The following is a 14,194-nucleotide window of genomic DNA, read 5'->3' as shown; positions in this document are numbered from 1 at the left end:
GCTTTAAAATAATACGAGTAACAGCTACAACTAATCTTTCTGAATTTGCTTTCCTGTTTGTGTCTCAGGATGCTCATAGCCGAGGGTACCAGAGAGTGCAGCAGATCCAGCTTTAACGATTGACAACTGCCAGCTGCAACCTGACACCAGCCAGATGATGAGGAGAAGATCATTCTCCTCGGATGGATTTTCACAGGAAGTATAACATTACAAACTAAAGCCCATACCAGATATGGCAAGGAGGAAGAGTTTGTTAAAAACGAGAGATGCCAACTTAATCAGAGACCAGTGTTATAACACATCCACAATACACGATTTCATCAAATTACAATTTATAGGGGCTTGTTGTAATAAAGACAAAGACCTAATACTATGACCTTGAATTTTTGAAGATTTTTGACTTCAGCCACATCAGTTGACATTCAGCAAATCAATGCTGAATGAAATCTGAATTAAATGTAAATTTGTATTGCTTGATCAAGCTACCAAACTTATTTGTATGTAGTCTCTAAAGTGATCTCTAATAAAAACACACTTTGGAAAAGAGCACAATTACTTTTAATAATCATTTATTTACACAACATACAAATATAGAACACCATGAATCAAGTCTGCTGCAGCATCATGTTCATATCCCCGCTCTATATGGAAAAAAAAGGTCGTTCATAAACCTAAACAAGAAATTAGGGCACAAAGCAATTTGTTAAAGGTAAAAATTTACCAACAAAAACCAACTGCTGGGGTCTTTATTTCCGATGTGACTTCTTAGATGCAGCACCTCTCTACGACCTTGTTTTAAACCCTGTGAACGAGACAAGAGTATGAGCTTTGATTGAAAAACAACCATGTGCATGAAAAAGACACTTGTGAATGGCAAGAAGTTCCAAATGGTAAAACTGTACCAGATAGTATCCCGTGTGATAAGCCACGCATGTAACCAGACAATAAGCATACTGCCCAAAGCTTCATCATCCTCTAGAGAGTCTGGACTCCATCGTTGGAGGTTGCGGGATCATCTGGACCAGCAATAATTTTCACATTTTAGTTTTGATTGCTCCCATAAAAAGCTGTATGTGCTTCTTAAAATGCCATTACTAGATCACTTTTCATGTAAGAATATGCTTATTTTCCAGCTGGCTCTTACTGGGGGGGACCGGTGGAATCATGGGAGGCCATCCAGGGAAGAAAGGTCCAGGACCTTCTGATCGTCTACCATCCATCTGTAGCAAAACAGAGTATTTGTGTGTGATGCAATATTAAAACCATTTAACTGACAAGCTAATGCATGTGTTGCGTACTGCCTTTTATAACAAGAAAAGAGAGCATCACAGCGCTCAATATCACCTTTTGGAAATGAGGTCCTGGTGGGGGTCCAGGTGGGAAACCAGGAACCCATTTGGAGGTCCCATGGGAGATCTGCCTTTAGATTTGGTGCTTCTGATGACCGGACTGCTGTGGGGTAAAAGATCGATCACTCTCCTCTGTCGAAGACCCAGCCTCTTTGACCTGCAGTTAGACAAATGAAAAGCATATTATACAACCGCATTATTAAAGGAATAGTTCACCCAAAATAACAAACCTGATAAAAATCTACTCGCTGTTATGCCATTCAAGATGTCGAGGAGTTTGTTTCCTCAACAGAACAGATTTGGAGAAATTTAGCAGTACATCATTTGCTCATCAATAGATCCTCTGCAGTGAATGAGCGTTCAATCAGCTGATAAAAACATCACAATAATCCACAACACGGCTCCAGTCCATCAGTTATCATTACTTGTGAAGCGGAAAGCTACATGTTTAACTTCAAATCACTGCTTCCGGGTAAAATACAAGTCCTCTTTCCATAATATTGCTTTCTCCAGTAAAAAGGTTCCGTCACCTGAATCAGGAGAGAAAAAACAAGCAAAAACAGTTCCAGACAAATACGCTGCTAGATTTTGTTGTGAGAGGAGAATGGGAGATTTCCCTTTTCGCTCTCTCAGAGATTTCTCTCTTCTTCCACTGGAAGAAGCGGTACTATGGATTTGGTCAGAAACGATGGTTTAAAGTTAAAAAACACCTTATTTAGAATTTGTTTCTTACACACATGCAGCTTTTTGCTTCACAAGATGTCAATTGATGGACTGGAGTCATTGCAGGATTATTGTGATGTTTTAATCAGCCGTTTGGATTCTCATTCTGACGGCACCCATTCACTGCAGAGGATCCATTGGTGAGCAAGTGATGTGAGGCCAAATTTCTGTTCCGATGAAGAAATTAAAAAAAAAAAAAAACCTCATCTACGACTTGAATAGCCTGTAGGTAAATACATTTATGCAATTTTTTTCTTTTTGGGTGAACCATTTCTTAAATCTCTCAAATGACTAGAGTGTCTAATTAAAAGCGGTGTCACGTTCTACATACATCTGCTGTTTTTTGACCGTCTTCATCCAAATCTGAAGCCTCTGTCAGAAGTTCACTGAGGTTCTGCTCTTCCTCATTACCATACTCAGTATAACAGACCACACAGGTGCCCTTCTCCTGGTCGATTGAGGAAATCGTAGCAGCATACAAGTTGCCATCTTCAGACCAGAACGCATAACAGGAGTCCCCAACTTGCCCACTGTAGAACACATTTCAGCTCATCTGCATTGGCTTGTATTATTTGGACACTTCAAATCAATAAGTACTGACACTTTTCATGATTACCTCTTTATCAGGTACTGCGTTACATCTTTTTCTGCTTTTACTCTTTTTGTTGTTTTTCCGCTTCTTCCCAGGGTTATCTTTTTCGTGTGGTGTCACATTATCCTCTCCTTTCAGTGCAATCTATATGGTAAAGGAGGAGGAGGAGGAGCAGAGAGAAAAACATCAGGGTTACTGAAGAAGCGAAGTACAATGCGATGGTCGCATGTCTTTAAAAAGCGTTATTTACCTTGAACGACGCAACCGCTTTATCATATGCTTTAATTAAAGCTGTATCATCCCAAATGTCAGAATCATCACTCTGAAAAGAGAAAAGAGATCACTGGCCAATGAACTCTGCAGAAAGATTTCTGTTACATATTTCTCAGATGTTGTTACTCCAATTAACTTTAAGACCAAAACCACAAAACAAAAGCACTGCAAACTAGAAATATCGGACTGGGCTTTTAATGTGCAGCTAACACCATGCTAGCTGACGAGCAAAACAATCTGTTATTTTTTTACACAAGCCAGTGTAGCTCAATCGAATCACTTTTAAAATGGTTTAATACTCACTTCACCCGTCCCACGACAAATATAACTTCTTCTGCACCATTCGCCATGGGAATTTAATATTTAAAAACCGTAAATCAAAATTTCACAATTGCAACGTGCGCCACTGATGTACGCCAGCTGCTGATGACGCTCAAACCATGCGACACTAACGATGCCCGTTCTTCTGTTCTTCTTCTTCTTTTTTTTTTTTATGGCGGTTGGCAAACCACCTTAACGGTGCATTACCGCCACCGACTGGGCTGGAGTGTGAATCAGGAGATATTGGCAAATTAAAAAAAAAAAATTTAAATCCTACAGGCTAAGCCTGTGTCTCTAAGAAACTTAATAACAAATTGATGAATGTTACTGGATGCTTTCCCTAATAAACCTTGCATTGTAAAATTATTCTGATTGACACTTCTGAGAGACTGAAAAAGCTGGTTTCTTTCTTGGTTGTACTTTGTGCACTGAAATAAAATATGCTCTACAGTTTCTAAATGACTGCAATATTGGCAGTTCCCTGTTGGATGTTTCCCTATTATCTTCAATGAAGAATTGAGCCCAGTGTGTCCTATTCTTAACCGTGTAATTATACTTTCTTCTCTTCTACTCCTACACTCTGTCCTTCCTATACCCACTTCTGGTTGTATATTATATAAATGCCTCCCTTTATCTTGATCCACCCAATACTCCTGCCATTTTGATCTTGCATATGCTTTAATGAATGTTTTAGCTTCAGATTTACTATATGGAACTTGTAATATTCTATTGTGTTTCAGTGTTTGTTTTGCAAGGTTTATCAACCTCCTCATTCCCTTTCACTCCAACATGTGCAGGTACCCAGAGAAACCTGATTTTTAAATCCTTTGCATTTAACTTATGCAAAACCATACAAATTTTATGAATTATATAATTTCTTATAGATTTCCCAGTTTTTATGCTTTCTAAAGCTGAATAACTATCAGATATAATCACTGAGTTATTTAACTCATTTCCCTCTACCCATTCCAAGGCCAACAAAATTGCAACCAGCTCTGTTGTGTATACTGATAAATTATCTGTTATTCTTTCCTGACATATTACCCCCATTCTTTGGAATATATACTGCTGACCCAGCGTGTCCTGTCTTTGGATCCTTAGAACCATCTGTAAATATGAATGTATAGTCAGAGAAATGCATATCCAGATAATATTTAACAATATCCCTCACTGCTACTTCCTTTGACTTACTTTTTATTTCCTTATGAATGCCTAAATCTACATCTGGTATAGGGAAAACCATGGTGGAATAGGAGGGACTGAAAACCGTTGAACAGTACTGTAACTTATGTAACCCAATATTCTCAGCTTTCGCATCTCCAATCCACCCAAAACTTTTGTAATTGGACTTTCCATGTTCCCAGCAATCTTTTAAGATAGCTTTAGCTGGATGGCTATCAACTTGTCCCTTCACATTAATCCAGTATGCTAACATCAGTTGTACCCTTCTGATCCTCAAAGGCATCTCACCCATTTCCACTTGCATAGAAGATACCGGGGATGTTTTAAAAGATCCACTACATATCCTAAGAGCCTGAGCTTGCATGACATCCAATGTTTTGATATTAGACTCTGCTGATGACATATATGCTATACACCCATAATCAAAGACAGACCTCATTAGTGCCCAATATGTATTTTTTTAAAGATGTCCTGCTTGCTCCCCATGCTTGTCCTGATAAACAGCGTAGGATATTAACAATCTTTTTACATTTATTGACCATTTTTTCCAAATGAATCTTCCATGTCAGGTTTTTCATCAAACCACATCCCAAGAAACCTAATAATCTTCATTTGCTCAAGAGGCTGACTGTACAAATTTAAGGATACAGGTGTGATCTTATGCTTTTTTGAAAAACATATGACTTGTGTTTTTGACACTGATAATCTAAATCCCCATTTATTTGTCCATTTTTCCACTTCCTTAATTGCCTCTTGCATTTTTGCTTTAACATAAGATTCATTACGGCCTCTAAACCATAATGCTCCATCATCAGCATACAGGGATTTTCCAATTTTCTGGTCAATATTTGAGAATATATCGTTAATCATAATATTGAATAATAATGGGCTACATACACTACCTTGTGGAGTTCCGTTCTCTACTGTATATACCTCAGAAAATTCTGCACCCACTCTTACCTGAATATTCCTATTAAACAAAAAATCCAAAATCCAATTGTATACTCTACCACCAATTCCTAATCGTTGTAATTTAATTAATTAACCCTTCTTTCCAAAGCATATCATATGCTTTCTCTACATCAAAGAAAAACTGCTATTACCACCTCCCTATTAGTCTGTGCTTTCCTAATATCGGATTCTAAACATAATAATGAATCCATTGTACTTCGCCCCTTACGAAACCCACTCTGATATGGGAAAAAAGGTCATTACTTTCTAAATAATGGGTCAATCTATCTGTAATTAATCTTTCCATTATTTTACACAACTGCGATGTTAAGGCAATTGGTCTATAATTAGACGGGCAGACGGGTTTTTTCCCTGGCTTTAAAATAGGTACTATAATTGGCATGTTTCCACACTGATGGAAGCTGACCCATTTCCCAAATTTTATAAAAAATTTTTTGTACTATTTCTAGTGTCTCATCTGTCATATTTGCTACCATTTTGTAACATACCATGTCTTTTCCTGGAGCAGTCTGTTTTGCATTAAGGACTGCTTTTTTTCAACTCAAACATATTTAACGGTACATCTAATGGATTTCCTGAATGTCCTTTCTTTTTTAAAATATCTGGGAAACTTTCTAACACTTTCCTTCTATTCACTTGTGCTTCCTTAGTGAGGTTCTCAGAACTATGCACTTTCCTAAATGTTTGAGCTAAAACTTCAGCTTTTTCTAAATTCGTAACTGCCACTTTATCACCACTATTTAATACAGGTAATTCATAATTCCTTCTAACTCCTCCCATCCTCCTTATCATTCCCCATATATCAGATAACTTCACATCCCTTCCTATATCATTACAAAATTCCCTCCAGAAATTGCGTTTTTGTGTCTTAACTGTTTTCCTAACTACTGCCTGCTTTCTTTTATACTCTATCAAAGCATCCTGAGAATGATATTTCTTAACATATTTAAAAGCTTTGTTTCTTGCTTTAACTGCTTTACTGCACTCATCATTCCACCATGGTACATTCTTACCTTTCCTATTTCCTTTTACTTTTTAGGTATTGTTTCCTCAGCTGACAATATTATTTCATTTACTAATACACTATTAAACTCATTTATTCCTATTTCTTTATCCTCATTTTTAAGTTTAAGACATTTTACTGCACAAATGATCTGAAACTGTTCCCAATTCGCTTTCTCTATTTTCCACCTTATTTTTTAGTCCTTTCTTGACACGTCCCTGATCCAACTTTAATTAGAATAGGGAAATGATCACTACCTATTGTAGTTTTCCTTATCTACACTCCACGTACTAATACCTGCTATTGCACTGGATACAAAAGTTAAATCAAGTACTGATTCTGTATTGTTTATGCTGTTAAACCGTGTTCCCTCACCATTGTTAAGACATACCAAGCATTTATCATCAATATATTCTTCTAAAGCTAAACCATTTGCATCTGTACTGTTACTTCCCCATAATGTATTGTGTGCATTAAAATCACGATGCCCGTTCTTTTGAGTCGAATCTTTTCAACAAACGGATCTAAAACGATGTGAACGATTCGCTCAGGATTCGGACTGAACAGTTCGACAACTGTTTCTTTCAGAAGTTCGATTACTGATGCGCTGAGCACCGTTAACAAATCAAATCTACTGTAACGTGTTTATTACTTGATAGTAATATATAACCACGCATACGAAACAGTTCATCATTTTCTCTTCATCCCCTATGGGACATAAGGCTTCAATGAGCACTCTCCATTGTATTCGGTCCCTGGGCAGCATGTTGGGCCTGTCCCCATGACAGTTCATCTGTTCCAGCTCTTGTGTCACAGTTCTGCGCCAGGTGGTTTTTGGGTCTCCCTGGTTTTCTTTTACCAGGTGGTGTCCATCTTAGGGCAACTTTTGTGATGCTGTCCTGCTCCATCCTTAACACGTGTCCTAGCCATCTCAAGCGTCTTCGTGTAATCTCCTTGGTGATACTCCAGCTTCCTGTTTTCTTGTACAATTCATTGTTGGAGATCTTATTAGGCCAAAAAGGTCTGGCATATTCGTCGGAGGCATCCATTATGGAACACTTCCATTCTCCTCATGTCAGTTTTGATAACTGGCCAGCTCTCTGAACCGTACAGCAGAACAGACTTTACATTACAGTTATATAGGATCATCTTAGTTTTAAGGCTGTATTGTTTTGATCTCCATATAGACCGGAGTTGGGGAGAAGGCACCCTGAGCCTTTCCCAGCCTTGCTTTAATATCTTTAGATGCCCCACTATCCTTACTGATGAGACTGCCCAGATAGGTGAAATTTTCCACAAACTCAAGTGGTTCCTCATTAACAAGGATGGGTGCTGTAGGAATGGAATTGACACACATCACTTGTGTTTTGGAGGTGTTAATACTGAGCCCAACTTGTCTGGCAAAGTTGTTCAGCCTATCAGTTTTAACCTGCATGTTGTACTGGTTGGTTGATAGGAGAGCAAGATCATCAGCGAAGTCAAGATCTTCCAGCTGGGAGAGCAGAGTCCACTGGATGCCTCTGGGTCTTGTCTGCTATGGTGTTGGTTGTAATCCAGTCTATGGCGGGGGAGAAGAGGATAGGGAAGATGATGCACCCTTGTCTCACTCCAGACTGCACAGGAAACCACTCAGAGAGGTGATTTCCCATAATGACACTGCACTTAAAATGTTCATAGAATGTTTTAATGATTGAGATGATCTTTGATGGTATTCCATAGGATTGCAGTATCTTCCAAAGGGTGTGTCGATGGACACTGTCGAAGGCCTTCCTGAAGTCCACGAAGTTGATGTAGAGGGGTGTATTCCATTCCAAGCACTGCTCTATGATGTTACGCAAAGCAAACATCTGGTCCATACATCCTCTTCCCTTCCTGAAGCCTGCTTGCTCCTGTCTAATTCTGGTGTCAATGGCTGTCTCCATGCGATTGAGAAGGACTCTGCAGAAAACCTTGCTTGGGATAGACAAAAGAGTAATTCCACGCCAGCTGTCACAGTTCTTAATGTTGCCTTTCTTGGGGACTTTGACAATGAGGCCTTTGGACCAATCTTCAGGGATGGTGTTACTGTTCCAGATGTTTTGGAATAGGTCCGTCAGCACTCTTGTTGATGTTAGAATGTCAGCCTTAAGCATCTCGGCATGAATACCATCTATGCCACATGCCTTACCACTTTTCAGGGTTTGAATGGCAGCTTTAACTTCAGCAGAGTCAGGGGGGTTGGTGTGTTGATTTCCAGGATATCCTCTATTGTTGTGATATTGGCTGGTTGTTCAGGTTCAGGGAGGTTGAGTATTTCCTGGAAGTGTTGAACCCATCTGGCTGCTTGTTCACTCTCTGATGTACAGATGTTGCCATTCTTGTCCATAACATGGGTAGTTTGGTTTGTGCGTCTGCCACAGAGTCGCTTTGTGATCTTGTACACTGTGCCCAGATTTCCATAGGCTGCAGCTTTCTCAGCTTCACTTGCCAGGTGTTCAACAAAGACCCTTTTGTCTTTTCTAGCACTCCTCTTCACCTCTCTGTCCTTGTTTTTATAGGACATCTTGGTTTTCTCAAGGAGTCATTGGGACTTGATGTTCAGCAACTTTGCCTTCAGCTCTTTCCTCTCTTCGATTTTCAGCCAAGTGTTAGCGAATATCCATTCGTTAGCCCCTTTCTGTTTGAAGCCCAGGACTTTTTGTGCTGTTTCAGAATATATGGTTTTTGATAGCATTCCATTTGCTGGGTTCTTCTTCTATTTCACAGGAAGCCTCTAGCGTGCTGAAGCGGTTTCTGAGTTCCAACACAAAATCCTTGTTTTTCTTAGGATGTTGGAGCTTTGCAATGTCCAGTTACTTCTGCCAATGGCCTTGTGGGATTAACTTCTTCAACTTGAGTTTAATGGTGGCAGCAATTAGGTAGTGGTCACTATAGGCATCTGCACCTCGGTAGGCTCTAACATCTTGACCTGCGCCATTTACCGTTAATGATGATATGGTCGATTTGGTTGATGGTCCTACCATCAGGTGACTGCCATGTGAGCTTATGGATGTTTTTGTGTGGGAAAATGGTGCCACCGATGACCAGGTTGTTACTCATGCAGAAATCAACAAGGCGTTCACCATTGTTGTTTCTGTCGCCACATCCATGTCTGCCCATTGCTCTCTCGTTGTTGAGGTTGTTGGTTCCCACTTTGGCATTCATGTCACCAGTTAGGAGAAGAACGTCGTGTTGGGGTACTTTGGAAACCGCCATTTGCAGTTGTTCATCCCAGTCTTTTTTGACCTCCTCTTCAGCCTCATTGGTTGGTGCATAGCACTGTAAGATGGTGAGTTTACAGAACTTTGAGTTGAGGCGTATTCGGATCAGTCTTTCACTTACTGGTTCCCACTCTAGCAGGGTTTTGGCCTTCTCTTTGGAGATTAGAATGGCTACACCATGTGTATGGGTGTTCTCGTGACCAGAATGGAGGATAACAGACCCTTCATGCAGAACTTGACGACCAGAGCCGATCCAGTGACTCTCACTTATCCCCAAGATGTCCAGGTGGTACCTTTTCATCTCACTGAGGACTTGTGCTGTCTTGGTGGTCTCCCACATGGTACGGACATTCCATGTTCCAATGCGGATCTTGGTTTTAGGTCCTAGTAGGCCCTCTTTCACACTCCTGACTTCCCTTCGGATTTCATCAGGGGTGGTCATATTGCCATCCGAAGAGTTTGGGTGACCAGGGTCTACTATGGGCCAGATGTAAGTAGTATTGCTCATTGTAGTTTCTGTAACAGTAGGTTTTTTACAGGGTGGCATTGTTAGCGCCCACGCCCAACCCCCCAACCTGGAGGGCCAGGTGCTGCCTTTCGTCTCACTCCTCACCCAAGACCAGTCTGGTATGGTTGAACCTACCAGGAGTCATAGGCTCCCTCCAGCATAGCTCTCAGGATCATAGAAGCACGCAAGCCTCTCCACCACGACAAGGTTGCAGCACACGGAGACGAAACAGTTGTTTTTCATAACAGCATTTACAATGTGCAAAAACTTAAGTCAATTTTTTAGGAACAGAAACCTGATCATATAATTCAGAGCAAACATTTCTGTAATGCATTTGGCAAAAGGGTTTTTTGTTGACTATGCATTTTACCCTTGAAATCTGAGGTAAATGCAACTCTGGCGTCTTTCATACTTCTTTTTGTGAGCATATACTGTATACATTAAGATTAAGGCCATTTAAGGTTACATTTCCAAACAATCCAAACATATGGGTATCACTTTGAACTTGGTAAAAAGGTCATCTGTTTACCATCCTGACTGGACAATACGATTTTCATGGTCAACTTTTCATTTATTTTCGCAAATGTTTGAATGTTTAGATTAGAGTGCACTTACTACTACGCTGTAATCAATTAATAAGTGGAGCGGCTGGAAACTATAGTGACCTCTCCTGGTTGGAGTTATTAACCATCATCAACTGAAAAGCAATCGTTCCGCAGGCTTATATTTCCAGACGTTTTTTAAACCGATCATCTGAGTCTAATATGATCCTGCGGGCCGCATTAAAAGACACTGCTGGCCGCCGGTTGCCCATTTCTTATCCACGTAATGAAAAAATTTATATGTCAGAGTGTTTAGAACTGGTTCTTTGAAACGAACTTTTCAAATGAGCCGATTCGCGAAAATGAGTCGGCTTCGACACATCGTACTCACCTGTTGCTTAGCAACTCAAATTGCCTCCGCGTGAAAATCCCTGTCTCTGGCATATTTCTGCATGCAAATCTCTAATACCCCATTCACGATGCTGGTCGCTGCTTTAAGTTCATAGGTTGTGCTGCTAACGTTACATCGAGCGATGAGAATCACCCGCCGGAGAACACTATCCACGGGTCTGTAGATGCTAAAAGCTGGAAGGAGAACCAGCTAACTTAGCTAATGTTGTCAAAACACTAAACAAGTATATTTTACTTTAACTTATAATGAATGAATTTATTTCTGTAGAAAAACTGAGACGTTCTGGAGCCCTTATACAATGCGCTCCGTCTTTAATAATGTCTTTACATTTAGATTTAATTTCAGTTAAAAGGCTGAGAATAGAGAAGGGTTCATCAGACGATGCTGATAAATTTGAAGCGGTTGCAGACACAGACACAGACAGGTGTTATTTTCCATCCACTGATCCTTTGAGTGTTATTCGCGTGAATATTGTTTGAGCACACAGAGGACAGGCCAATGATATCTCTGTGAGTTACATTTCAAAGATTTGAATCTTCAGATACAATAACACACTCAAAACTAAGATCTAACAATTTCTTTCTTTTTTTTTCTCTTCAGGTAAATGTATCAAATACAACACATTTGCGGTTTCTCATACTATCTGGATATGAACATTTTGTCTCTGTACACAAAGTTAGTGTACAATCATGAGAAAATCTCCATCTGCCATGTCCTTCTGTAAACTCACGCAAAGTAACCAAAGTGGATCATTGTATATTTTCCTTAAAAAAATAAACATTCCCTTAATTTCTAATGTTTGATATGTAAGTCTCCTCCAGTGCTATTAACTAAAATTAAAACAAAATATAGTAAAAGTTAATTAAATAAAGCTGAAATCAAATTGCTAGCCAGTTTGTCCCACATGAGGAATTTAATGAAACTCTGAAGTGTAACAGAAGTTTGGTAATTCAAGTGTTTTTGGTATTTGAGTAGTGCATTCATAAGTACATTTTATATGGTACAGAACCATGGTTTGTTACAAAAATACTACAGGTACACTTACAATGCTTATTTCTTTAAAAATGATCTTAAGATGTTTTCTTTCATGTTCTTATACAGATAATATTTTGTGATGATTTCTGTTTTATGTATCAAGGGAACAAAACAACCAGAAAACTACACAACTTATGAGACGCATCACTCAGTTACAGGCTTTAAAGGTTTTACTGTTGTTGTCAAATATACAAAGACAAAACAAGTCTATAAAGTTAGTGCACTACCCCAAACGACAGAGGGCATTGATTTAATTTAAAAATTTCTAATCTTTACAAAACCAGATTTACATTCTGAAGACACCGAAGCGTGTTTTCTGTGTGGGGTCGTTGGAGAGCAGCACTCAGGGACTCAGGCCTAGGACGAGACGAGTGTCAGCCGGGTCAATGATCCCATCGTCCCACAATCTAGGAGGAAAGTGCAACAAACGTGAAAATCAGACATTACACAGGGAGGGGGAGACAGTAGTAGTGTAGGAAAACTAATTCATATGCCCATGTTGTCTAATAATGACATACTGTACTGTTTAAAAGTGGCACCAGTAATATTTTACTAAAAAAATAAAAAACATTCAAATACACTAGCAAAAGCAAAAAGCAAAAATGAATAAATTCATAAATGGTTCTCAGGTCAAGAATACATCATTTAAAAAAAAACTGCGTGCATTTTATGTAACACAATTTAAAGCTACAGTCCATAACTTTTTTTGGTTAAAAAATTATCCTATATCAATATCTGAGCAAGTACATAACCCAGCCAGTGTTCAAAAACTATCGCCTTACTGTAGCCTGTCACACAACTGTTAGCTTATAATAATGTTTTCTGATTTGAGTGGTATGGGGTATGTTTTCGTGGGAAATTCGAGCATGCCACCGTGTCATTACGTCAACTCTGTAAACACATAAAAAGTTGTCCCGGCTTACTAGGCTAATCGCATGTGAGGATCCTGGAGGATGATAGCCTTTTCTAACAGCAGCTAGAATAATTCATTTTTATCATTTTGATGGCGGACTGTAATCCAGAAAGGACACGCAAGGAAGATAATTCCGCAAACAGCTGCAATTGCAGGTTTACAACAGAGATGGCGTCGCGGGGGCAAAACTTAAGGACTGCAACTTTAAACATCAGTTATGATGGGGGCAGTCATGGCCTAATGGTCAACTTGTAACCCAAAAGGTTGCGGGTTCGAGTCTCAGTAACGGCAGGGGATTGTACTGTAGGTGGGGCGAGTGAATGGACAGTGCTCTCTTCCACCTTCAATACCACGACTGAGGTGAGACCGAACCCCCAAGTGCTGCTCGGGCTCCGCAGCAAAAAATGGCTTTCCCACTGCTCCGGGTGTGTGTGTGTGCACTTGGATGGTTTAAATGCAGTGCACACATTCCGAGTATGGGACACCATACACCACACATGACATTCACTTCACTTCACTAAACATACATGGCTAAACTAGTTACCTGGCACTGGAATAATATGGATTTCCCTCCTCCTCGAAGCGTTTGATAATTGGCTCTTTCATTGCAGCTTCCTGTTCTGCTGTCAGCTGGAAAAATAACCAAAAATGTGTTAAATGTTAGCTAAGATGTGTAAGCTATATGCCTTTTTAAACTCTCAGTAAAACATCTAACTTCATTTCCCAATTTCCCTTTAAAGATTTATAAATTTTTTTTTTTTTTTTTGTTTTACTTTCTTTTTTTTTTTTTTTTTTACCTCTTTTCCTTCCCTGGCTTTTTGATCCTTTGTTATTGTAGCCAGCACTGTGGCTGCCTGCTCCCCTCCCATCACAGAGATCCGGGAATTAGGCCACATGTACAGGAACCTGGGGCTGTGAGGTGGACACACAGTCACTTTAATAAGGTAGTTTATCTTGTGCTCTTCAGTCAACTGGGACACCTTGAGTATGTTTTTAGAGTTGGTACCTTTGAGCAGGTAAGTTCACTAATAATAAAAGCTTACCCATAAGCTCTGCCCACACATGCCATAGTTCCCTGCTCCATATGATCCTCCAATGATGACAGTAATCTAGGCACATTGGCACAGCCA

The 14,194-nt window shown here is 39.6% G+C and overlaps 1 protein-coding gene and 2 pseudogenes across 1 annotated transcript; all 3 read right to left on the bottom strand.

Annotated features, from left to right (window-relative positions):
* Positions 1-605: 605 nt before the first annotated feature.
* LOC122138632 lies at positions 606-3,294 on the bottom strand (annotated as a pseudogene).
* Positions 3,295-6,962: 3,668 nt separating this feature from the next.
* On the bottom strand, positions 6,963-10,203 carry LOC122138631 (annotated as a pseudogene).
* Positions 10,204-12,306: 2,103 nt separating this feature from the next.
* Positions 12,307-14,169, bottom strand: LOC122138619 (methylcrotonoyl-CoA carboxylase beta chain, mitochondrial-like). The gene is made up of 4 exons (XM_042732014.1): positions 14,108-14,169; positions 13,862-13,976; positions 13,609-13,694; positions 12,307-12,558 (listed from the first exon to the last, which is right to left on the bottom strand). The coding sequence occupies exons 1-4, from the start codon at positions 14,146-14,148 to the stop codon at positions 12,495-12,497; spliced, it is 306 nt and encodes a 101-aa protein (XP_042587948.1). The 5' UTR covers positions 14,149-14,169; the 3' UTR covers positions 12,307-12,494.
* Between the last annotated feature and the right edge of the window lie 25 nt (positions 14,170-14,194).

Source organism: Cyprinus carpio, chromosome B10 (assembly GCF_018340385.1).
Source record: "Cyprinus carpio isolate SPL01 chromosome B10, ASM1834038v1, whole genome shotgun sequence".
Classification (NCBI taxonomy): domain Eukaryota; kingdom Metazoa; phylum Chordata; class Actinopteri; order Cypriniformes; family Cyprinidae; genus Cyprinus; species Cyprinus carpio.
The sequence above is the reverse complement of the archived record's forward strand: the minus strand, read 5'-3'. Positions and strand labels throughout refer to the sequence as shown.